The sequence below is a fragment of the Ambystoma mexicanum genome, chromosome 5q (assembly GCF_040938575.1).
Source record: "Ambystoma mexicanum isolate Mex_15411 chromosome 5q, UKY_AmexF1_1, whole genome shotgun sequence".
In the NCBI taxonomy this organism is placed as follows: domain Eukaryota; kingdom Metazoa; phylum Chordata; class Amphibia; order Caudata; family Ambystomatidae; genus Ambystoma; species Ambystoma mexicanum.
Window position 1 is genome coordinate 90167783 of NC_090933.1, and position 24955 is coordinate 90192737.

General features: G+C 46.0%; 1 protein-coding gene across 1 annotated transcript in view; it reads left to right on the forward strand.

Moving 5' to 3' along the window:
- PARD6G (par-6 family cell polarity regulator gamma) overlaps positions 1 to 24955 on the forward strand; it is a 219298-nt gene that overhangs the window by 49308 nt on the left and 145035 nt on the right. Inside the window, exon 2 of the mRNA XM_069620570.1 lies at positions 16387 to 16609. Within this exon, the coding sequence (XP_069476671.1) occupies positions 16387 to 16609 (223 nt within the window). The remainder of the gene's footprint in view (positions 1 to 16386; positions 16610 to 24955) is intronic.

A 24955-nucleotide genomic window follows, 5' to 3' on the forward strand; every position in this document is an offset into this window, starting at 1 on the left:
ATTGGATCAGGGGCGGGCAGAAGCTATGGATCACTTATGCAACTGCCTCCCAGCACTTTCGATACGGTGGACCACTCATCTAACTATCACGCCTTTCACACATCCTAGGGATCAATTAAACAACTTTTCAATGGTTCAAGAGCTTCCTAGCTGGGCTGACACAAACTGAGACTGGGTTCCTTTTCATCCCTTGCATGAGTAACCTGCAGTGTCCCCATGGGCTGAAACTCGTCACCTATCATATCCTTTTCAATATTTATATTGTCCCTCTAATGTCCGTTTCCATGAATTTCCACTCGACGACATTCAGCTTTTCATTTAAGTGTCGGGTCCAGATAATTCTTTCTGCCAGCTTCAGCTATGTCTTGATCAAATTAAGAACTGGTTTGCCAAGAACCATCTTCAGAAACGATGTTCCTTGTTCCCAAACACCTTTTGCAAAACTCGGACCAGTGTCTGCTACCTCCCTCTTTGTTCAGCCTTCTGACCACTCTATTAAAGTGAAAAATCTTGGTGTGCTTTTAGACCTTTGCGATGTCATTATCAAGCTAATGCCGGTGCAAAGCAAGCCTTTTTAGTGTTGGACTGCTTTGAGACTTTCTTCCTTCTCTTGCACACAGTGACCGCGCTTCTGTGGCTGCTGCATTGGTCAAAACAAGAGTAGACTATGCAAATTTCTTGTGTGTGGGCCTTCTGAAATACCTAGTTCATCGTCTTCAAGTTGCCCAAAACGCTGCGGTTCGTTTGGTCTGTAAACTCAAGCGAGACTCATCCATTTCTCTTGCAAGACGTGTGGCCCTCACTGGCACCCCGTTCATGCATGCGTTACTTTCATGAGCCTTTGTTTGGTGTGAATGGATTTGATCCATCTTACCTTGTTGAGCAATGTGTACTCTTCCAAGCACCGCGGTCCCTTCGATCATCTAACACTTTTTTACTTGCTGTCCCGGCATTCACCATTCCACCTGAGGCGACTGACGTTTTTCTGTTCTTGGTCCCAAGCTCTGGAATGGTCTCCCTCTTTCACTGCGTTCTCTGAATTCTCTCGCTTTTTGTAAACTTATAAACATTCGTTTTTTCCTAGCTGGACTAATATAAGAGCCTTGTTATCAAGCAGTTTCCTGACACTGCACTTGTCCTTCCATTGGCGCCTAGATGCAGTTTAGTCTGCCCGTGTGCACCCCCCAGTGCTTGTGCATTATACATTTTGAAATGGAAAGTCCATCCTCCCCTCCCACCCCTCTATTGGTTTGCACCTGTCAAAGCTTTGTCCACCCTTCTCATTCCCTATCCTCCCCGCGATTAAGGCTCAGGTGATCCATTGATGAGGATACCTCTGTGCATGAAGCGAGCAGCACTTGCTAATTTTGCCAGATGCATGCGAACGCTTCTTTTCATTTGTGGTCGCCCCCATACAAATGCATGTACAACATCCACGGGGCGTGGGGTGGGTAAAAATGGCACTTGTGGTAAAAGGAGTCGGGTGTCCACTGCTCCCATGTACTCGGTGCTTAGGACTTCAACATACTGGCAGTGTTGTGATGTTGTTCACCCCTGAAGGTTGGTTAACGAGCAAGAATGTGCGTTCATTAAGTGAGAATTGCTTTTCCAAATGGGACATAAATGTATTTGTCAGAAGATGTCCACAAACTTCCTAGGCACGCAGTAATGGAGTCCTCTTTATTTCTAGGGTAACTACACGGGATTGGTAATGCCAGCCTTGAACACTGTAGATTCTCTGGGTGTATGCATCTGCCGCAGGCTTCTGTGGAAATCTTAGCGTTGCTTTTACAGTGCTCTACAGAATGATGTGGATGAAGGTCTTGTGCATGGATTTGTGAACGTTTTCTCATGGGGGCGGGGATACTGTTTTTGTTTCATGAGCTAAACTGATGCGTGATCTTGTCCGTTGTCTTTCTTGTAAAATAATAATAATCTGTTTGAAAGCAGCAATGGTAGTTTGCGCAGGCAGCTGCCACCAGCTTCTCCAAGATTTATAGACGCGCGTGTTTGAAATGTTGTGCATGACTTCTGAACTCTCTTGATGGACGAGTCTTGCTCACTCAGAGCTGCCATGCCACCTAATCACTCGGAATATACCCACAGAAAATGTCTATCCTTCCACGTACACGCACATTGCACAGCATTCAACATAAGTATGCAAACTAAAAAAGGCGCTACAGGTTTGTAATTTTATTATGTGTTACTGAACTTAAAATGATGGTCTTCTGTCAGGAAGCACATGTTCGGCGCTCTTTAAACGTATGTTTGGCAGAGCAGATTGCCGCAAATGCTGCCTTACTGTGGCCTAGAGTTTACAATGCAAAGCGTGTACACTGGGACATTGGTGGCTAGTGTTAAGCAAGCGGTGTCCATTCCCATCCTAAACATGTAGAATAGGCTGTCCTTTGTCCCTTAAATGTGTCGCGTGGACCCGAAAGGAAGCTTGATCTGTAGCAGTCCAGGGCTGCTCTCTTTACTTGTCCCTTGGGATTTCTGAAGTGGTAAACATCTGAGACGTGTCAAGCCAATGTTTCAATTATCTAAATCGACGTATGTATGGAGCTGCCTGTATGATAATGCTGTTTTTCATGTGCGGGACCTGCTAGCTACCAAGAAGTAAAATGTCTAGATTCAAGTATATTTTTACTTGCTTAAAAATATATCTTGCGTAAACAGTTTACTCTCTAAAAACAGTCCCTTCTTCCATAATTGGCAGTACACTCCTCTTGCTTGAAACTTCATATCTGTAACCCTGCTGGTAGCACTGTATTCGTTCCAGCCCTAGTTTCTTTATGATGTAATTCCAGGCATGCTTTCATGTATGTATGTCGGATATTTTTATATTGGTCCTAAAACCTTCTATTCCTGTTGCAAGAGAACCACACATCCCTTCGCAGACTGTTTGTTATGGTGGTCCAGTGCAAATCGAGTAACTTATGTTAAAATTGGCACTAAATTATACATTGAAACTTTCTTTTTTTTCTGTGTTATTGTGTGACTTGTGCCTTTTTGTTGTGTTAACGTTTATTAGTACTGGAGGTAAAATGTCTTTAGACTGTCGCTGCTGACCAAGAAAATTGTATCCTTGCAGCCTGCAATGCACCAAGGATTCTGTAGCAGTACTGTCGCTACTTCAGGTACTCTGCACACCCCAATCACATTCTCCCCCCCCCCCCACCCTCCCCATGCTGTCTCATTCTTCAGTCGTGCTGTTCTTGTTTGTTTATGGTTTCTGTTTTATACCAGAAATCCCATTCCTTACTGTTATACCCGCTTTTGTTATTGCCTCTGTTGTGCATGGAGCATCAAGATGTACTAGCGTGCTCTGCATGCTGTTCTGTCTTTGGCTTAAGGCAGAGGTCTGCACCCTGTAGCTGTAGTGTGTTGGACTACAGCTCGCATGACCCGTCAGCATTGACTATGCTGGCTAGGGATAGGTTGCAGACTCCTGGCTTAAGGTTTCTAGGTCTAACCTGAGTCGGCAGCATAACCAGTATGAATAGCTTGGTTTTTAGATACCCAAAGAATAATTCTAGGGGACCACCTCACCTTAGATTAAAAATAACAAATACAAAACTTAAATGTAAAACTGGGAACTTCAATAGCACCTCTGAAAACGGGCAATGCGACTTCTTGCTCATTTAAATACGACCCAGTAGTCCAGCAACAGCCGATTGGATACTTGAATGTGCTGTCCACCTGCACTGCATGCTTATTCCCTCCAGCAGGGTGCAACTTCTTCATTCGCTTGGCGAGTAAGAAAGGGTGTGCTCTGTGTATGTGTAGAATCCAGCTGGCAAATTACTTGTTTATGGCTGGCTAGTAGCAGGCAACATGAACTATTTACCCCAGTCTTCCAACACATGATCTTCACGCTTGCATGTGTCTTCTGTCTTGGGTATGTCCGAGAAGCTATTTTAGGGATCGAATTAAGAATTTGATGAGCCGGAGCTAAAAGCCGCTCACAGGTATCCTACATTGGAGTGAGCAGGCGCCTAAAAGCAGCTACGGGCTATCTGCCTCAGAGAGCTGGCACCTAGTGCCACAAGTGTAACCTCTTGCGAGATGTGATTCGCATTGATCTATTATGTCTTGAGGGTGTCCAAATGTTTTTATTACATTCCGAAGCACACTGTTTATGTGGATATGTACGTTTGTATGGCACCAGTTGGTCTGTGGAGTCAAAAGTAGCTTCTGGTAGTTGTTGGTGCCAAGCAGGCTCTAGAAGGATGTCAATTACTCCCAGTAGCTTCCAACTCTGCGTTTTAAGGGTCTCCTCCGGAACAACGCTGGTGCCCAATCACACCCCACACTCCCTCTGTCGAAGGATACAGAGTAAAAAACCGAACTTTGAACAAATGTATTTTATCGTACCAGTCTACTCTGCCAACCGTTAGTGTCTGGTTGACTGAACACCAATCACTTTCACACACTGATCTCACTAGCTGCCCATCACTGATGTGATTATATAGACAACTTTTCTGGAACTAAATTCATGACCAACTCGTAATGAAACAATAGTGTTTTGTTAAAATTCTTCTTTATATCCTTTCAGGGCCTTGCATGAAGGGGCCCAGAGTGGGTGTGGTGCGGGGGCGGCATACACAGAACATAATGCCCTCAAACAGATGCAAATGTGATTAGGAGCTTCACCAATCTCTGCTGAAGTCACATGGGGACCTGAAGATTTTAGACATTTGAATTGGCTTTATTGGACACACGATATTGTTACAAATGTCGGCTAAAAGGAAAAGGAGCGGTCATGCGTTTTTGAAATAAACTTACTAGCGGTGATTGTTGTAATTATTAACGAGCCTGTGCACAGTTAGACCATTATAGTGGCGACGGGTGCATCATAAAAAATGAAACTATTAACAGAATACTTTTATCATAAACAGGAAAAATATGAATGAACAAGTAATACTTGTTCGCTGTCTTAAACACCACGCGGATGGGTGTGTAGAGCGCAGGAGTGTGTAGAGCATGTGGATGAATGGGTGACGTATGTGGATGGAGTGCATAAAACAACTTGGAATACGTGGAACGCATTGGAGTGCGTGGAACGTTTGAAAGAGCATGTAAACCATCATGTCCCATCACTGCACTTACTCTCTTCTTTGGACCACTATTCAGCTGGAACACAGAGATGCTATGACACCATTCGGTAAAGCTGTTCTCATGCAGACATCTGCCTCATACTACCCATCACTCCAACTAAACACTGCTGATTCTCCTCGGGCCTAATGCAGCCAGAATCGGTCTGGATAAAACCTGCCAGAGCGAGCACATCCTCTTGATCGCTCAACCACCCACCTGCCGCTGGGAGGCAGCTGTTACGCGAATGCCACACCAGCTGCACACGTGTCCAGTGCTCACACGCTCCTTTGACTCCCTCTACTCTCTGCTGACTTGGGCTTCGGTTCACAAGGGCGTTCAGCCTACCAGCGCCTTGAGACCGTGCCAATGGTACATGGGGCGCTGTATGGGTGCAAAGTAACCTAACGTAACATAATAAGGTGTTACATTTCTTCTTCAAAGGCTCCTAAAGACCCAGGTGGTCTGTAGATTAGATGTATTGTAATACTATGTGAGCTTCTATGATGTCATGAGATCGTGTGGTATGAAGTCCTAGGGTGGCCATGGCAATAAAGGGGATGCCCCCTCCTTTGGAAGATTGTCTGATCTGGGGACAGTGTATTTGTCTGGGGTAGCAATGAGGAGGGATGGCCCTGCTGCTGTGTGTAGCCATTTCTCGCGATGGCGAGGATGTCCAGATTCTTCTCTACAAGATCTGCGATGTAGATTGCATGTGCTACCAGGGACCTAGCATTAATCAGGGCTTCATGGATTGTTGTGGGGCTGTTATCTGGCCATGCGTATTAGGTGAGGTAGAAGTAGATTTCGAATTCCTAGATGCTTTCTGAGTTTTTTTTTTTTTTATAATATATATATTTTTTTTGTGTGAGTGGTGTGAGAATGGTGGGCGGTAATGATCTAGGATTTGGTTTATAAGTTTTGCCTAGTCTTGTGCCGAGTCTTATATTTCTTGTTAGTGTTGGGCAAGGGCGGGTCGAGGTGGGTAGAGTTAGTAAGGGATTTTGCTTCGTGTCATGGTGGTTAGACTTAGTAATTTGTGCAATGCCTATTTGGCTGTACTTGCTCTTGGGATGCAGGGGAGTACCTGGGGCGTTAAGGGGAGGTGGATCTATAGTAGGACTAGCAGAATGCAAATGCACCAATGGGGGCAGGAAAGGCGTGGGCTTGATTCTGTCTGAGCGTCAATGTTATGTTGTGTTGCTTGGCATTTATGTGGTGCCTTGTGTATCATTGGTGTGACCTCTGGGCGCTGGTGGGCTGAACGCCCTCGAGAGCCGCGGTTCAAGTCGGTAGAGGGAGAGTGTTGTACGGTGCGTGGGTGCACCGGATGTGTGTGCATCTGGTGTGGTTATTGCGTGATGGGTGCTTCTTGGCGGTGGGTGTGGTGCTGGGGAGGTCGGTTGGATGTGTTCAATCTGGAGTGTGGACACACAGACTGAGTTTGGCTGCGTTCGGCCTGTGGAGACGCCTAAACTGGCCGGTATGTGCTCAACTAGCTGTTATATTGGGATGATAAGGTGTTCGTGGGGTAGTGTCGGTTTGGGAGCAGCTGGGTTGAGTGTGTAGTGGCGTAGCTGTGTTCTAGTTGAATGGTGATGTATAGGAGAGAGTAGGCGTGGTGGTGTGAGATGGTGGTTATAAGCAAAGCGCCTGCGACCAAGCACGAGAGCAGGACAGGGGCCATACATAGCAGCACACACAAAGCAACAGGATGGATAAGGTAACATGTGATACAGATAACATGGGGGATACAGGTGCGTAGCATATACATAGCATAAATAGGAGATACAGAGATATACAGAGACATATCCACTCCATCTACTGTTCTTTCCATTCACTCCACTCTATCCTTTTCATCCGCTCCATCCACCTTTTCCATCTGATACAGATAACATGGGGATACAGGTACATAGCATATATAGGAGATACAGATATGTACCATCTGCCGCAGCATCAGTCAATGGCGGGAGGAAGTAGGTGGGTTTGACATCGTATGCCTGAGGGGTAGGTTTCGGCATTGTACTAGTACCTTGTGGCTTATAGGTGACTGAGCTGGTGTTGGCAGACAAAGGTTTAGAAAGGGATGTGATTAACTTTATCACGAGGATGGTTGTTAGAAGATTAAGGCAAGGTGCAACCTTGTGGATTTTGCTTGGGGCATGCATAGTTAACAGTCACAAATGAAATACAGGTCACATGCATATGATTCGGGTGTGGCTAAACATAGACAACACCAGCAGGTCTGGCTGTTGGTGGCCTTATGGTGCATACATTAGAGCAAGTCATGAGTGGGAACTTATATTTGCTGGAGCCGCACGAGGATCCAAATATCGATGGTCTGACCAAGTGTTAAGCTAGGTGACTATAGATTAGGCTATTGCCATTAAGTTATTACAAATGAGGGTTTCATTGCCTTTAGGGTGACCCCACGACAGGTACAAGCAAGAGATAGAAGGCAAGAGCTACAAAGCGAAAATCTTCGGATGCACTCCTAGAAGCAAGGGTGGGGACAATGTATAACAATCACTCAATGCAGGCATGTAATAAATGGACGGGAGCACTACAGAGCGTGGATTGTGGCATGCGGCCAGATGGACAAAGGGGAACGTTTTGAACGAATATCATTGTCATCACGCAGTGCAGAAACGGAATGGTCAGCGCTGAGCAGTCAAACAATGAGTTGAGTTGAGCATGGAAAACGGGCATGCATTAGTGACAAATGATAGACAATTTGTTTTACTAGATATGTCAACAGACAGCAATGCATACACATTCGCAACTGCAGGTGCGTGCATCCGAGCTCTGTTTAACTGGTAAATTCTCCCTAATTAGTTAAAAAGCGTCCCTCTAGCCCGCATCCCTTGCCATTTTCCCCCGCTTCCTGGTTTCCCCTCTCTCAGCCCTCCCCTGTGGCTGCCCACTGTCCCTGATTGGCCCTCCTATATGTTAGCCCTCGAGTCTAGCAACCCGTAGGCAGCCCCAGACCCTCTTTGCCATCCGCGACTGCAGGTACAGGTGAGTGCATCTGAGCCCTGTTTAACTGGTAAATTCTCCCTAATTTGATAGTGTCCCTCTACCTGCATCCCTCGCCATTTTCCCCCGCTTCCTGGTTTCCCGCCTCCCAACCTGCCCACTGCCGTGATTGGCTGTCTCACCCGGTCATATCTGACCCTCCCAGGGCAGCCCTCTGCCCGGCGGCAGCCCCATTGGCTAAGGACCCCGAGGCAAATGACTGCTCCTACAGGTCGTATCTGCAGGTATCCACAGGGGAAGCAAGAAGCCAACAATAAGTGTGGCAAGGGCGGGGACTGAAGCAATTACTTCACGCCATACTACCCTACCACTCAACCCAGTAAACTAATCTGTTGCCTAGTACCATTCATATAGAAATACCGCCTAACCGCATATCCGCTGTACAGTTTAAATGTAGAATTTTTTGCATTTAGAAATTCTCCCAATAGCATATCTGTGGCCTAATTGCATTTAGAAAGTTGCATTAGATATTCTCCCAATAGCATATCTGTGGCCCAATTGGATTTGAAAATCTCCCAATAGCATATCTGTGGCCTAATTGCATTTAGAAAGTTGCATCTACATAATCCCCCAAATAGCAGATCTATGGCCTAATTGCATTTAGAAAGTCTCCCAATAGCACATCTATGGATTAATTGCATTTGGGAAGTCCTAATAGTATCCACGGTGTAGTTACATCTTGAAAGCGTGCCGAATAGCATATCTGTTGGTGAAATATCAGTTAGAGTCCCTAATAGCTTCTCTATGGTGTAATTACAGTTGGAAGTGTGCCAAAAAACTTACCTGTGGTGAAAGAGCAATTAAAAAGTGTTCCAAATAGCACATCTGTGGAATAATTGCATTTGAAACGTGCCTAACAGCATTTCTGTGGTCTAGTCTTGCTCCTGGTGTAATTGCACTTAAAGTGTGCCGAATAGCACACCAGTAGTGAAATAGTGTCTAGAAAGGGTCCCTTATAAGTTACCTGTGGTGAAATAGCGTCCAGAAGGGCCCCTAATAGCATGTGTGGACTAGTCTTGCCTTCGGTTTAAATGCATTTAGAAAGTGTCCTCTAGCATTTAGCATATCTGTGGTGTAGTCGCACTTAAAAAAAAAAAAAAGTGCTGAATAGCGTATTTGTGGTTTAGCCGCGCCTAGAAAGTCCGCCAAATAGCATATCTGTGAAATAGTTGCATTTAGAAAGTATGCCTAATAGCATATCTGTGATCTAGTGCACTTGAAAAGCCACCTAAAAGCAGATCTGTGGTGTTTTTACAGTTGAAAGTCTGCCTAATATCATTCCTGTATCCGAGTTAGCTAGAAGAAAAACTAACTCATAACGTATCTGTGCAGTAGCTGCAACTAGATAGTCTGCCTAAGGCATAGTTGTGGTCTAGTTTCACTTAGAAAGGCCACCTAATGTCTGTGATGTACTTCCGCTGAAAAGTGTGCCCAATAGCATATTGGTGGTGCAGCTCGATTTGGAAACCCACCTAACCACAAACCTATGTAGTAATTACATTTGAAAGTGTGCCTAACAGTTTATCTGTGGCTAAGTACATTTTTGAAGGTCTGCCCAATAGAATAGTCTGTGATCTAGCTACATTTGAAAATCTGCCTAAAAACATTCTACGGCCTAGTTTACACTTGGAACAATAATACTTAGAATACGTGAATAACAGCACCATGTTTAGTTGAACCTAGAAACTGTGAATAACCTCACCCGGTGAATTAGTTGAACTTGGAGTACAAATAATCGCTAGGTACAGCTGTAGTACTGTTAATCATAAAAGTATGAACAATTAACATCAAGTGATATAGCTAAAGTGGGATGGTGTGAACAAAGTCCTCTAACCCCATATATATCATAGTTTCGAACCATGAGTGCACCCAAGCGACCAAGGTCTGCCGAAATTGAACCCTGTGCGCCTCCTGCCAGCGCTGCCACCCGCCCAGCCCTCTCCAAATCAGCCCACACTCCACCTCATCCCCTACCTTTCCCCTTTCCAAACACCAAGCCAGAGGGGCTCGATGGCGAGCCAACCACCCTAAGACCACTGCTTCTCCATCCCCTCCACTGCTCCCCTCCCCACCCTCCCAGTGACACCCGACCCAACAACCTTTCACCCCCCACTTCCCTCATCAACTCCTACCATCATCCCCCCTCCGACCACACTCTTTCCCCTCCCTTAAAACTGCACGCCTCGCAGAAAAGAAGCCTCGTGCCTTTCCCCCCTCCGACCCCCCCAACCTCTCTCACACAACAGTCGCAACAAAGACGCTGAAGAGAAAACGTACCTTGTCCCCCAATCTCAGTACTCATCGCCTCTCCTGTCTCGACCCACCACCGCATCCCTCCCAATCACCACCCTCCCCCATGCCTCACCCTGCCTGAAACCCCTCTCCCTCAATTTCTCACCGACCACAACTGAAACTCCTAACCCCCACACCCACCTTCAAATCCCCCGTGCCAAACCCAATCATCCCAGCACACATGTCCATCCACTCCCACCCGAAACCCACCAACTCCTCTGCTCGCCCACTCTTCCCATTGACCATCAACCACCCCATCCCTCTCCAGTTTCCACCCTCCCCCACATCCCTGCCACTCCATTATCCTACTCTCCCGAAGTGAACTGCATCCTTTTTAATGCCCGATCCATAGCAAAAAGCAGACACAGCATTTTTGATCTACTTGCCTCTGACAAACCAGACCTGGTCTTCATCAGCGAAACCTGGTTCTCTGACGACTTCGCGCCAATGAAGCCTCCCTCTCCCCCCCTCCCCCCCCCCGCCCGACTACTCCCTCATCCCACTGAACCGTGCCAGAGGAGGAGGAATAGCAATCGCCTTCAAGTCTCACTTCCGCGCCTCAATCATCGACAACCAACCATCCATCCATTCCTTCCTGCGAATCACTCCTCGTTAAACTATACCTCTCCCCTTCGTTCTCCCACAGCTTCCTAATAATCTACTGACTCCCTGGCTACGATAGACAATTCTCAAACAACCTCTGCGACTCCATTGCCACCCTCAAACTAAACCATCCTAACCTCACCCTTGTAGGAGATTTCAACATATGGCTTGACATTCCCACCAACCCCATGACAAACACTCTGGTTGATGGCCTACACGCGATTAACCTCCAATCCCACATAAACGGGCCGACTCACTATAAAGGACATACTCTTGATGCCATCTTCAGCTCCCACAGCCTGATGAATCTAAATCCCCCTGCCCCCCCTTATCATCTGGTCCGATCACTTCATTGTTTCTTTCGCCATTTGTTCACCCAACCCGCTCCCCTTACCCGAACCTCCGAATCAACGCAAATGCTGGAAGAAACTAATAATCCTTCCTGACCTAGCCGACGCACTCCTTCAGTCTCCTCCCCCTACCTGCTTACTCAATGAACAACTAACCCCCGACGCCTTCGACTCATGGCTCAACACCTCCCTAATGCCACTCGCACCCTCTTGCAAACCATCAGCCCGCTGTGGCCTTTTCCCTAGATGGTTCACACCTGAACTGAAGACCACCTAACAACTATATAAATCACTAGAACGGAAATGGCGGAAAGACAAAACACCCATGAGCAGATCCACCGTGGCTCGTCAGTACAAGGCTGAAATCTGGAAGGCAAAAAAAGCCCATTACAACTCCCGAATGCTAAACTGTAAAAACCCCGGCAAAGAACTCCACAAAATCACCGAATTCACCAAACCATCTTGCACCACCACCCTTCCAACCCCCTCACAATCGACAGCTCTCGAAAGAACAAATGCTCTAACCAACAAACTAGCTCTTTTACACCCACCAGGCAATCCTCCCTCTATACCGACCAACTCACTGCCTGCAACCACTACACAACCAACGTTCGACTCCTTCAGTCCACTATGAACCGACCAATTTCTCAAACTTCTCTCTGCCCGCAAACCATCCGGCTCTCCGCTGTTCCCTTGCCCAGTAACTACCCTCAAAGAAATTTACGCATCAACCTGCGCAGGAGAACACGCAAGAACCATCATAAATAACTCCCTTTCCTCAGGAATTTTTCCTCACACATTCAAAACGGTTCATGTCAAACCTCTTATAAAAAAAACTATCCCTCGACCCTCTTTAGCCCAAAAACTACCGCCCCATCTCAAACACCAGGTTCCTTGCCAAACTCATTGACCGAACCGTCTACTCCCAACTAAATGCCTTTGTCGAAGCCAATCTCCTAGACCCCGCTCAATCAGATTTCAGAGCCCGACACGGAACCGAAACCACCCTAACCTCAATCTGGGATGACCTTAAAAACACGGAAGACTCTGCTGGATGCGCCGCATTAATCCTTCACCTATCCTCCGCCTTTGACACAATCAACCACTCAGTCCTCCTTGACCACCACCACTCCCTAGTAATTTGTGGAACCGCACTCAAATGGATAGCATGCTTCCTCAATAATGGGAACCAAATAACCCTACTCTCCACCTATCCCTCCCAAGCCCGACCAGTCGACGCTGGAGTTCCACAAGGAGCATGCCTATCAGCCCTCCTGTTTAACCTCTAAATGGCCACCCTCCCACGAATAATTTGTTCGCACAACATCTTGTGCTACAACTACGCCGATGAATCTCAACTAACTCTAAGACTTCTGAACTCGAAACCCAGCTGCCGACCTGACCTCGCTTCCTGCCTCCTCGACATGGATCTCTGGATGACCACAAACCACCTCTTGCTAAACCCCTCCAAAACTGAAATCGTGGTATGTGGCAACACCGAACTTCTTCCCACTCAATACCCTGGCCATCTGCCATGGGCAACTCGCCGACACCCTCTAATTGAGTAAAAAACCTTGGATGCACCCTAGACTCAGACCTAACCCTCTTGCTACAAGTCAACAACGTCTCAAAGTCCTGCCACTACCACTACCACCTCAAACCTCTTAGGCACATTTTTCCATACCTCTCCTTTCCCAACAGACTCTCCGTGATCCAATCAATAGTTATATCAAGATTGGACTATGCCAACCCCGTCTACCTCGGAGTCCACGCATACCAATTGACTAAACTACAAAGAGCACAAAATGCTGCAGCCAAATTGCTACTAGCGCTTGGCCCAAGAGACCACATCTCACCAGCCCTCAAAACTCTTCACTGGCTTCCGGTTGCCCGACGGGTGACCTTCAAAACCTTATGCATTTCTCACCGAGCACTGCATAAAACTGGACCTCAATACCTTAAAGACAAACTAAAACCCTATCACTGTGCACGTACTCTAAAATCAAGCTCAGCCGGCCTCCTAGTCATACCAAAAACAAACTGTCAGGTTAGGTGGATCATCACTCTCAGCCTTGGCCCCCACGCTGTGCAACGCACTCCCACCCCACATCCGACTCACCGAGGACCTCATGTCTTTCCCCAAATTACTGAAAACATGGCTCTTCCCCTAAAACCGACCCCTAACTCAAATTAACTCAAACTGGATAACAGCAACTCAATGACATTAGCCCAAAATGCTAGATCATAAATAGCAATCCAGTATCATGTTTCCGAGCAAAAAATTGTAAACTAATAACCTCTAAGGTAAACTAAGAAGGACAAACAAAATAGAATGTGTAAAAAGGACCAAAGCACTGAAGTAGATAAAAAGAATAAGTTGTATAAGAGTGGTAATGTGGTTGATATTAATGAAATGGATGAAATAAATGTAATGGACAAGAGGATCAAAGTGGACAAGAAGAATAAAGTGGATAACAGAAATTCAACAAGCCCAAACGACTATAACATTAATAACAATAACATAAATAACAATCCAACATCAAGATCCAAGCGAGAAATCGAAAATTAATAACTTCTAATGTAAACTAAAAAGGACAAACAGAATAGAATGAGTAAAGTGGATTAAAGCAGTGAAGTGAATAAAAAGAATAAATTGTATGAAAGCACTAAAGTGGCTGAAACTAACAAAATGGATGAAATTAAAGTAATGGCCGAGAGGAACAAAATGGATGGAAGGAATAAAATGGGAGGATGGAAAAGATGAATACAGGATACGGATATGTGCACAAAGTGCATGCAACAGGTAGAGTGCACGAAACGGACAGATGGCATGAATGTATGAGTGCTTGGTTTAAATGGAACGAACAGAATCGACGATTCAAGTGCATTAGACTGGTGTAGTGCATGGGACAGATGGAGAACATGGAACGGATCGAGTGCGTGCGACAAGTGCCATGGGTTGAACCAAAAAGGCAAGATGAATGGATGAAGGTCGGTGGAGCGTATGAAGGTCGGTGGAGCGTATGAAGGGTGTTGGGATGTTGAGCAGATGTAGGATGTGGAGCGAGTATAGAGTGGAGCGGGAACGGACAAAGTATGGGGTTGGAACGGACTAAGTGGGTGAAACGGACTAAGTAGGTGGATGGATCGGGAGAAATGGGTGGATGGATCGGTGAAGTATGGGGTTGGAACGGATGGGCAAAGTGGGTGGAACGGATGGGCAAAGTGGGTGGAACGGATGGGCAAAGTGGGTGGACGAGCGGATGTCGTATGTGGATGCAACGAGTGAAACAGGGTGTATGAAACGGGTCAAGTATGTGGATTGATGATGCATGGAGAACTGATGACATCGGTAGAATCAATGAAATGAGCAGACCGAATGATGAAGGGATAACCTGCATGGATCGAATATCGAATCAGAAGGAATACATAGAATTGATTGAACTGATAGTGTGCATAGAACTGAGCGAGTTCATGCAACGGATAGAATGCACAAAACAGATAGCATGATATGACACAGTACAAAATGACTAGACTATATAGAACGATCTGGAGTGCATGAAACGATTGAAGTGCATAGAATGGCGTGAGTGCATAAAATGGTTGTTGTGCATGGAACGGCTTGGAGTCCTTGAAACGGTCGTGCATGGAACTATTGGAGTGTGCTTGATCCCAAGCACCTAAGGTAAACCACCATATCACATCTCTACGATTACTCTCTTCTTTACACCATTACTCAACTAGAACACAGCGATACTATGACACCATTCGGTATTGCTGTTCTCATACCATCACTTGCTTCATACTCCCCATCATCCAAACTAAACACAGCTGGTCGCAAACCCTCCAGCCTGGGTGTTCTCCTCGGGCCTAACGCAGCCAGAATCGGTCTGGATAATAACATCCCAGAACGAACACATACTCTTGACCTCTCATCCACCACATCTACTGCTAAGAAGCGGCTATCACACGAATGCCACAACTGCTGCACAAATATCCTGTGCTCACACGCACCTTATGACTCTCTCTCCTCTCTCTACTGACTTCAACTTCGGTTCCCGAGGGCGTTCAACCTACCAGTGCCTTGAGATCATACCAATGGTACATAAGGCGCTATATAAATGCAAAATAACATAACCATGCATAGTGCTTCTGATGAAGTATGGGTTGCTTTCAGGATTACCCCAGACTGTTGAATTCATTAACGCATAATACGAGCAAAAACATTTTTGGCCCACGTATTAAAACAAAACAAACAACAAACTCTATCTTGATGCTGCGTCAGTCTAAAATCTTCAGGTCCCCATGTGGCCTCAGTAGGAGATTGGTGGACCTTCTATCATGCCAACACAGCGAACCAGTCTTCATAGAGCTCAGTCACTTATGATGGGTGTAAGCAAGAGCCTAAACTCCCGTTCACTCAAGCCTACTCCACAAATAGTGGATCTTGCATTAGAATGAGGGATCTTCAATAGAAACGCACCTGAAGACCTTCTACCTTCATTTATCGTGACTAGAATTTCAGAACTGTCAGTGCACCACACAATCAAACAATGCACAATAATGAATATTCCTAAGGGCTGGGAGATCAGACAAACATTAGGAGGCGTAGCAGTTGAAATGGTGGCATCCCACTGCTGCCTTGAAGATTGGCTGTGCCTGCAGTATTCATTGTTAATGTTGTGTCCAATATTCACTGCTCAACTGACTTAAGCATTTCTACAGTATGTCTTGGAATTAAAGCCCGAGAGCTTGGTTGGAATGCAAATGTGTTTGTGTTTGCAACCATTTGTCTAAATGCTTTAATTTTATGCTTAAAGCAGTATCTGGATAGCTGAAAAATATGACTACCACAGAGGGTAGATTGAAACACTTAAAAGAAAAACAAAAAAAAACGAATAATAACGATTTTTTTGGGAGGACGTAAAAGGTGTTGCAAAATCTATACTCTGCCATGGACAAAAGCAGTGTACATCAATGTTTTTTTTTTCTTTTCTTTTTTTTTCAGTTTGGGGCTGAATTCCGAAGGTTCTCGTTGAATCGTTATCAACCTGGGACGTTTGAGGATTTCTACAAGCTTATCCTTCACATCCACCAAATTGCCAACACTGAGGTGATGCTGGGGTATGCAGATGTCCATGGAGACCTCCTTCCCATCAACAATGATGATAACTTTGTCAAAGCTGTTACGAGTGCCATCCCTCTTCTTCGGGTTTTTATACAAAAACAAGGTATGTTTGGGTTGGAGTGTGGGTGTTTGGCATGCTCCGCATAGTGGCTAATTACTTTTATGCAAAGTGTGCACTGATGTACGAGTTACGGGTACAATGAATCAAACTTGCACAAGTTCTCTCCCGTGAAATCTGTTTGGAGATGGTGGCATGCCGCTTGAGGATAATTGATTAAATGAGACTGGAGGGTGTTCTGAATAGGCAGAACACGGTTTGCTATGAATTTCTGCATAAAGTGCAGACTGCTTTCAGGAGGTCAAAGGTTTAAATTGTTATTTTACTAAGTTAACTAAACCATTCCCGTTTTGGCTACTATAAGTCTATTCTTCCTCCAGATAAGGGGGACATGTCTTTATATGGCTACCTTCGTGGTGCAGAGCAGAGGGGCAGAAAAGCTACAGTGTAGAAAGCCACCAGTACAAATGCATGGGCAAATGGTGGACAGGTGGGGAGGTGGGGTGGGGTGGGGTGGGAGAGTGTAATGTCGTCTAGTGTTCCTTCAGAGGGGCAAGAAGTCTTCCTGGATTGGTTGATCCAGTACACATTAAGGGACCACTCCTTCCTGAGATTGCTGTGCAGGCTGACGAGCAGAAGCTGTACATGGGGCGTAAGGTGACAAGGGGGCTGTGAAGTATGTGCGAGGCAAGAGTGGGCTGGGTGTGACTGCTTTTTGAGGAAAATAATTGGTGACTATTATGGCTGGGAGAGGGAGTGCACGGGCAACATGGCTTGGTGGTTGCAATAGAGGGGGGGCAAAAAGGGGTTAACCCCTTTTGGGGAAGATGCCCCACAACAATTTAGTGGGGCCTATAATGTTGCAAGGTTATTCAGTGATAAGAGAGACTGGCCGATGTGAAAACTGACTGCTATGCAGAAGCACCAATGCAGACTGCCGGGTGCAAGCGCACTAATGGACATTGAACGTAGCTACGGACTGCGCTTGTGAAGGTTCTAGATCAACTTGAATTGCAGTTGATGTTGCCCACTTACTTGGAGCTATATTTCTCTAACATATGTTGAAGTTATGATTTGGCTTGACCTTTCACTAAATCTGAAATAGGTTAGTTTGAAAGTTTGTGTTTATAGGACATTCACCTGGACTATATACCTCATTGCATCCACTTGTTTTCTTCATGTAAATTTAAGGACAAGACACCACAACTGTGACTGAGTAAGAGAAGTCCGGAAATGTGTGTGGAGGGCAGGGGGGAAGGAAGGGGGGGGGGGTGGTCCGATTCTCTGTGCAATTCGGGATGAACATGCATGTCCTCGGCACTACTGTATTGCCCATGATTTGTTTGAATTGGTACATATGAAATCGAAGGACCCTTTTGTTTATATAAGCAGGTCTTGAAGATATACAATATCTGTTTATAAACTATTGTATTATGCATAGTTCCCTCTGGCTAGCATACACACATCCTGCAAAACATTTTGTAGGAGCCTGGTCCAAATACACAGGCTTTTTCTCATTTTTCCCCTTGTGCTTTTAATCCAAAAGGGTTGAATATCTTCTTGGCAGACTTTTGTACCAGTAGCATTGGTCTGCACCAGAGAGGGGTTAAAGACTTTTAGAGAAAGGTTCGAGTAGTTAACCACATAGTTGACCTCTAACCAGTTCTTGTGCCCAGCAGCAGTTACCAATACCCTCAGTGGCAGTTATCTCCTGAATCCCAAAATCTGTGCCAGGCCCCCACTGGTCAACCACATGTCTGAAGCTGTCACACCTCACTACTTAATTGAATAGTCTGCGGTTGCCCAACTCCAGACCTCGAATCCTGATGGGTTTTCAGGATATCCTAATTAATATTCATGAGAATAAAATGTGCAGACAATTAGAATCTTAGTTTGCAAATGTTTCTCATGAATATTAATGGGGGTATTCTGAAATGTTTCCGTCCCTCGAGGCGTGGAGCTGGACACCCCTGGTCACTAGTATGTGAAATGGGGCAGTTATATGCCAACCTTGGGCCTATTAAGTTACGTTACACTGTATGTTATTTGATTTTACACGGAGCAGCTTCTGCAGTTTTCATGTTCTCTTGGCACTTATGGCCTGAAGGAGAATGGATTGGGTTTGATTCATAGGAGCAGAGGGAGCAGTTAAAGATTGATTTATTGTTGGTGCTTGCAGGTAAGAAATTGGTTATTTGCCGGATTATAGGCGTTTAGCGTGTAGCCCTGTGGGATATGGCCTACGTTTACCCAGAGGTTCACACTCGTGCTGCATATCTCATCGAGCTCAGTTATGTAATGTCTGAGCAGAATGATTGCATGGAGTCTCTGTGGGCTAGTGTTGCTTTGGGCGTCCATGTGTGGGCAGTGACTGAGTCGGTCTATGCCATGGGGGGGTGGAAGGGTTACCTACGTTTTCCTCAATCCCACGCAGTTTACTCCTTCATGCTCTTGCAACTTATTTAATTCATTTCATAGTTTCAGTTCTTGGCTACAGTTCCATGTTAATTCCATCTCTGGTCTGTTATGCTCATCATGAGGTGCTCGTACTGTCTTGGGTATGTTGCTTTTGAGTATCACCTTTTGTATCTGTTCTCCACTTCCTAGTCAAGCTATTGAGCACTAAACTTGCACAGTGTGTGCGAGTGTTGTGGGATGGTTTTTTGGTTCGGGTATGGATATGTGCATTCAGTCCGTTTTTGCCTTGTTGGTCTGGGCTTGATGGTGGTTCTGGTTGTTGATTGGGGTTGTTTTAATTAGTGCTTTATGGTCTATAAAGCACTACTGACAGTTATGCCCTTGGACTGACATTGCTTTACACAATCAAGCAGACTATTGCATGACGTGGGGAATTGTGTAGCACAGGCGCCCATACATATTGAAGCATAGCATTTTGAAAAATGTTTTGTGCCTGGTCACTCATGCAAACATATCCTTAATTCATTCAATACACAATATAGTGGTATGTTTGCATGAGTGAGTAGTTGCACATGAGCAGGATTTGGGCATCACCCAAAAGTGAGTTGTTACTGGAGCTAGTTATCCCACCTCTGCAAAGTCTAATGCACCTGTGGGCTCTGCAGAATCTAGAAATGTAATGCAGATAACTCAAAGATCTCTGTAGCTTGTTTTTCCTTACGGATTTTTTGACAGAGCTGGGGGAGAACTCGCACATGTTATGTATATGTTAAAGAGCATTTGTACTGCGCACTACAACCACCGGAGTGGTCCCCCGGCGCTCTGGCAGATCTGAAAGGTAAGGGTTTCGGGCATGGGGGAGCTAGTATGGTATAGCAGGAATAGGTAGAGCAAGAGTTGTGATGTCTGGCTGATCGCCTTTCTCAATGACCGTCCGTCCCAGATTATTCTGGGCACTTAAGCTTCTCCCACCTCCATTTCCACTTATGGCGTTCCCCAGGGCTTTAACATTTCTCCCTGGCTCCTTAACATTGATCTTGCTCCGCTTGCACATCGAATTTCCACTTTTCCCCCCTCATTACCAGTGTTATGCAGACGACACGCAACTCTTCCTCAAACTACCCTCTGATCCTCTCCTTACTGCCTCCATCATTCCTGACTTGCCTATCTGCCATCCAGTCCTGGTGTCCCTCCAATGATCTCTGTCTCAACGCCAGCAGGACTGAGATCCTACCCATTGGGACTCCTGCTCCCTCTTTCTTTCCCTCACTCTGGCCACCCTCTATGGGCTCCCCAACCCCTCTGAAGCCAGAAACCTTGGAGTGGTCTTCAACACCTCTTTCCTTCCTCCCTCACATCCAGGACCTTTCCAAGAAGGCCCACTTTCAACTCTACCTCCTCAAGGGAATCCTTCCTTTCCACACTTCCCCCAGAAGTTCAATGTCTCTAGAGCTCTGGTATTCTCTAGGCTGGACTACTGCAACATCCTCTTCCCAAATCAACCCTCTTCTCTGACCCCCACCCTCCTCCAGCTTGTCCAGAATAGGGCTGCAATGCTTATCCTTGGCTTCAAGCCCATGCTTATCCTTGGCTTCAAGCCCAGGGACCACATCTCTCCACTGGCTCCCGGTTGCTGCAAAGATCAAATTCGAATCCCTCTGCATCATCCACAAGGCTGTCTGAGGCTAGGGACCACGTTATCTACAACTGGCTCTCACCAAATGCTCTCTCTCCAGATCTTTACGCTCCAACTCTCTACATGTCAAGTTCTTTAAAAAGCGATCTGGTGGCCAATCTCTCTCTTCGACTGTCTCCCTCCTCTGGAACAGCCTCCTCATTCCTCTGCTTCTTGAGCTGGATCTCCTCACATTCTGGAAGCTCCTCAAGACTTCCCTCTTCACCTCCTCCCTGCTCTTCCTGCCTTGCTAACCCCACTGTTGCTAATATTGGTGGCCAGGGCCCTTGTGTCCTTCTGCTCCCGGGCCTCTTTCCCACCCCAATACCCTTATGCCGACTCCCAGCACTTGCCGTTTGGTCCCCACTGGCCTGTGCTATCTCACAGGCCTGCACTTATTGTCAGTTGCCCATTCTTACCAAGTGATCTCTGCCTGGTACTTAACAGTTGCTGGCAACTTATTCCTTAGCAGTGCCCTTCGTGGCACTCCCAGCACTTAATCTCTCTCTTTCTCTTTCTCTCTGCTTTGAAACACAATTTTCTTGATGTATAAGCGCCTTACAAATGCACAACAAAAAAATAAGTTACAATAAATGTCCTGTTGACAGCTTCAGTTTGGTTTGCACTGTTCGCTGAGCTTGGGTGCGAATTACGGCTTGGTACAATTCCCATGTGATGTTGTGCATGGCAATGTGTGGTGAAGTGTGTGTGTGTATGCATTGCTGTGCAGAAGGGTGGTTGTTTTGCGTTTGACACATCTATTGAGATTTTGGAGTTGGGTCGGTGTATATTTTTTTTGTGTTTACCTTGTTGCTTTGGACTTTTGTGCTCATTATCTCTGTCCATCCTGTGTGCTGTGGGGGGATTGTAGCAGTTTAATCACTGGGCACTGTGCATGGTGGCGGCTTTCCTCTGGAATTGTCTCGCGGTTTGTGGGCATGAGGTTGTGACGGCCTCCCCCTGCCCCGGAGATGGCTAAGTTTAGGTTGCCTCACCAGGATTCTAGTGTAGGGTGCCCACCTACCGAAGACCGGGCACACTAAGGCCTCCTGGGTTGCCAGTTGTTGGTTAATGCCCCCCACACTCGCCATCTGCAGCTGTGGTTCCTGCCTCTAGGGTAATGACTAGAGTGGGATATTGTAGGAGGGTGGTTCTTGCTTGGGCTCTCTCCCTGGCTTGTTCCTTGCTTGTAGCTTGTTGAGGTGTGCTCTGTTTATAGCATAGTCTCTTTTTCCTAGTCGTTCCCTTCTGCTTCTGAGGTGAACAGCCTAGTTTTAAGTAGTTTTCTCAATTTGAGGTGATCCTTTGTATTGTGTTTCTTTTGAGAGGCCGTTTCATGCTTTTGCTGCCAGGTGAGAGAATGATGACCCACCCAACCCCCAACCCCGCACATTTTTTGTAAGGTTTTGGATCTAGACTAACGTTGTTGCCTAATCCAAGTGGGCTTGCCAGAAGGTAAATGGTTGTTTTCTTTAGCAGATTCTGCTCCTTGGCCGTTGATTGCTCTGTGCATTCTGCATATTGTTTCAGACCTTATTTGTTGTTTGATGGGTAGCCAATGTAGCATTTTTAGCGCTGGGATCCCTTCGTGGTAGTCTGTGCAGGAGCCTGGCTGCTGCGTTTTGGATACATTGCAGTTTCTTTAGTATGCGTTCCAAGGTATAGACTGTTGGCATAGTCTATTCTGGACATAAGGCGGATGATGGTGAGTTTTATGGGTGAAAGAGAGGAATGGTAGGATCCTTTTTTTACTGCGTGCAGGAGGAAGAAACATTTCTTGCCTATTCAGTCTACTTGTGGTTCTAGTGTTAGTTTGTTGTCGATCAGGACTCCCAAGATTCTTTGACTGTCGACCGCGTCAGTGCAATGCCTAGTTTTGTGGGCCATGGGATGCAGTGGTGGTTTTCGCGATTTTTGGTTTTAACCATTATTTCTGATTTGCCAGGGTTGAGTTTGAGGATTAAGTTTTCAGCCTTGTTTTCTTCTTGTGTCATGTATTTGTAATGAGAGAACTAAGGTTTAAACTCCTTCCTTTTTGCCTTTCTCGCGACCCTGCCCCACCCCCACATTCCCTAAATGATTCCGCCCAACAGGCAGATGCTAATCCCCTTTTACTTTGTAATGCAATATCCTGGCTATACAGAGCACAATTGGTTGGCCAATTAGCTCTTTCATGGAGGATGATTGTCAATTTGCCCCAAGACAGTCTGGTAAAACCTCCTATGGGGAAAGAAGGGATGGTGCCAATCCAGGCGATGTGTAACATTTTGGCTTTTCTATTACGATGAGTTACTCTGATTGTGATCTGTGGTGACCATTCCATATTATCTGCACAGTAATGGATCCAAAGTCTTCAAATTCTCCTTTCAATTTGTTAATATTTACCTCAACTACCACTGATGTATCGCACATACTGGGCCCTTAACCCAAGTAACAGTACACTAAATAACTACCTCATGAATGCAAAATATTGCCTCTAAATGGGCCTGTAGTAAAAAACTGCCAGTTTTCAAAATTCGTAATTTCACTCCTTGCCAGATACATTAGTGCACTACTGCTGGCGCTTCAACAGTTTTTGTTCTGTCACTTTAGCCTGAACACTGTTGGGTTCCACTGTGTTTCTCAAACTCTCATTGCTCGTTTTGGCTTAATTTAATATCCCTGGCTCCCACCACTCTTCCTCTGCTGACCCCCCTCTTTCCATCTCCTCCTCTGCTTTGTCCCCCTTCCTTCCTCTTTTGCTGCCATCTTGTTTGCTCCCGTTAGAGCATGCTTTGTTTTTACGGCAGGTAGTAAACGCTTCTGATAGTACGGCTCTGTTTCGGCAGTGTGGCTGGTGAAATGGCAGAAAAGGGCACTGCGGCTCCCAGTGGAGGCATCCAGACATTATGGTGACCAGAAGTTCTGGTTTTGCCGGGACTGTCCGGGTATTTGTGCCTCCGTCCTGGGGTCCTGAGACTTTTTTTTTTTTTAAGTTTTAAAACCCTGTCCCGGGATTTGGGGATCTGGTAGATCCCATCCTGGTTTTTGGCCTGAAATGTCATGATTTTTCCATCGGTTTTGCCAAAAAACTGGATGGTATACACCTGCTCCAGATGCGGTTTTAAAACTTTAAATTGTCTCGCGACCTCACCGGATTTTGTTTTTAATATAAATTCACCCCCTCCCACATACCTTCCTCCAGGTACCTATAAGCTTTCTGTTGCTTCAACATGACACAGGTCAGACCACCCACATAAGTAGGACTAGTTTCACTGCTGAAGCTAAAGGCCTACCTCTGTCAGTGGCCTGCCCCTGTATTTGTCCACCTCTCCTCCCGACCCTCCCCCCAAAAATCTGGTCACCCTACCAGACCTGGTTTTCCAAGCCAGCAGACCTCCATGCGCTTCTATGTCTGCTGGAGGCACACAGCAGGTCTGACATTTCCGTAGGCGATGCCACAAGGAGCCTTGCTTCCAAGAAAAAGCATTTCCGCACAGGGTCCTTGGAGGTGGTGATGCTGTGGCAGCCTAATCTGCTGGCAAGCTTCTCGGTATACCACGCCATGAGACATCAGTTCTTTCACTACAATCTACGTGCGGTAGTTAAACACGCCACCATCCACGCCTGGGAATCAGGCAGGCGCTCTCGGGTAAGGGAGGTGGAGGAGCATAAAAGGATGACGTCACACCTTGAGTGGCGATGTAACACAATATGGTTCTACCTGGCCTAATTTTGAAATGGCCCCTAGTCACTTATCCGGCATGGTGCATACATAGAATCGTGTAGTTTTGTATGACCTTAAGAGCTATGACTCCCAGCGTACATGACTTAAAAAATCAAACGAAACCGGGCCCTTTGGGTGCATCTAGTTTAGTCTACGCGATAGGATGAAGCACACCACTTATTACACAGCAATATTGCAGCCAGTACCTGGGATCAAAATGTTTTCATATGCAGGAGCTACTGGATATCCGGCATCTAATGGTGAACAACGGCTAATTGTATTGATGTATATATTTGGAATATGTAAAACGGAAGTGGTTGCTTCAAAAGCGTCCTAGCTTTGAAGAAAAAAAGCTCACACTGCCTAAGGTGGGGTGGAGGGGAATTCGAGCATTGTTCTACCTATTTCACAGCGTCTCTATAGATGAAATAAAGGGTTGTTGATGAGATGAATATTGTCGGGAAGACTCCTCCTGTTGAAAGATCTAGTGTGTGGTGGCAGTACTGTGGTATTTTAATTATGGTATTACCTGGTATGAGGGGAGCACTAGGCCGTATGTTCGCTCAAATTCATAAGGATGGCGTAGCTAGAC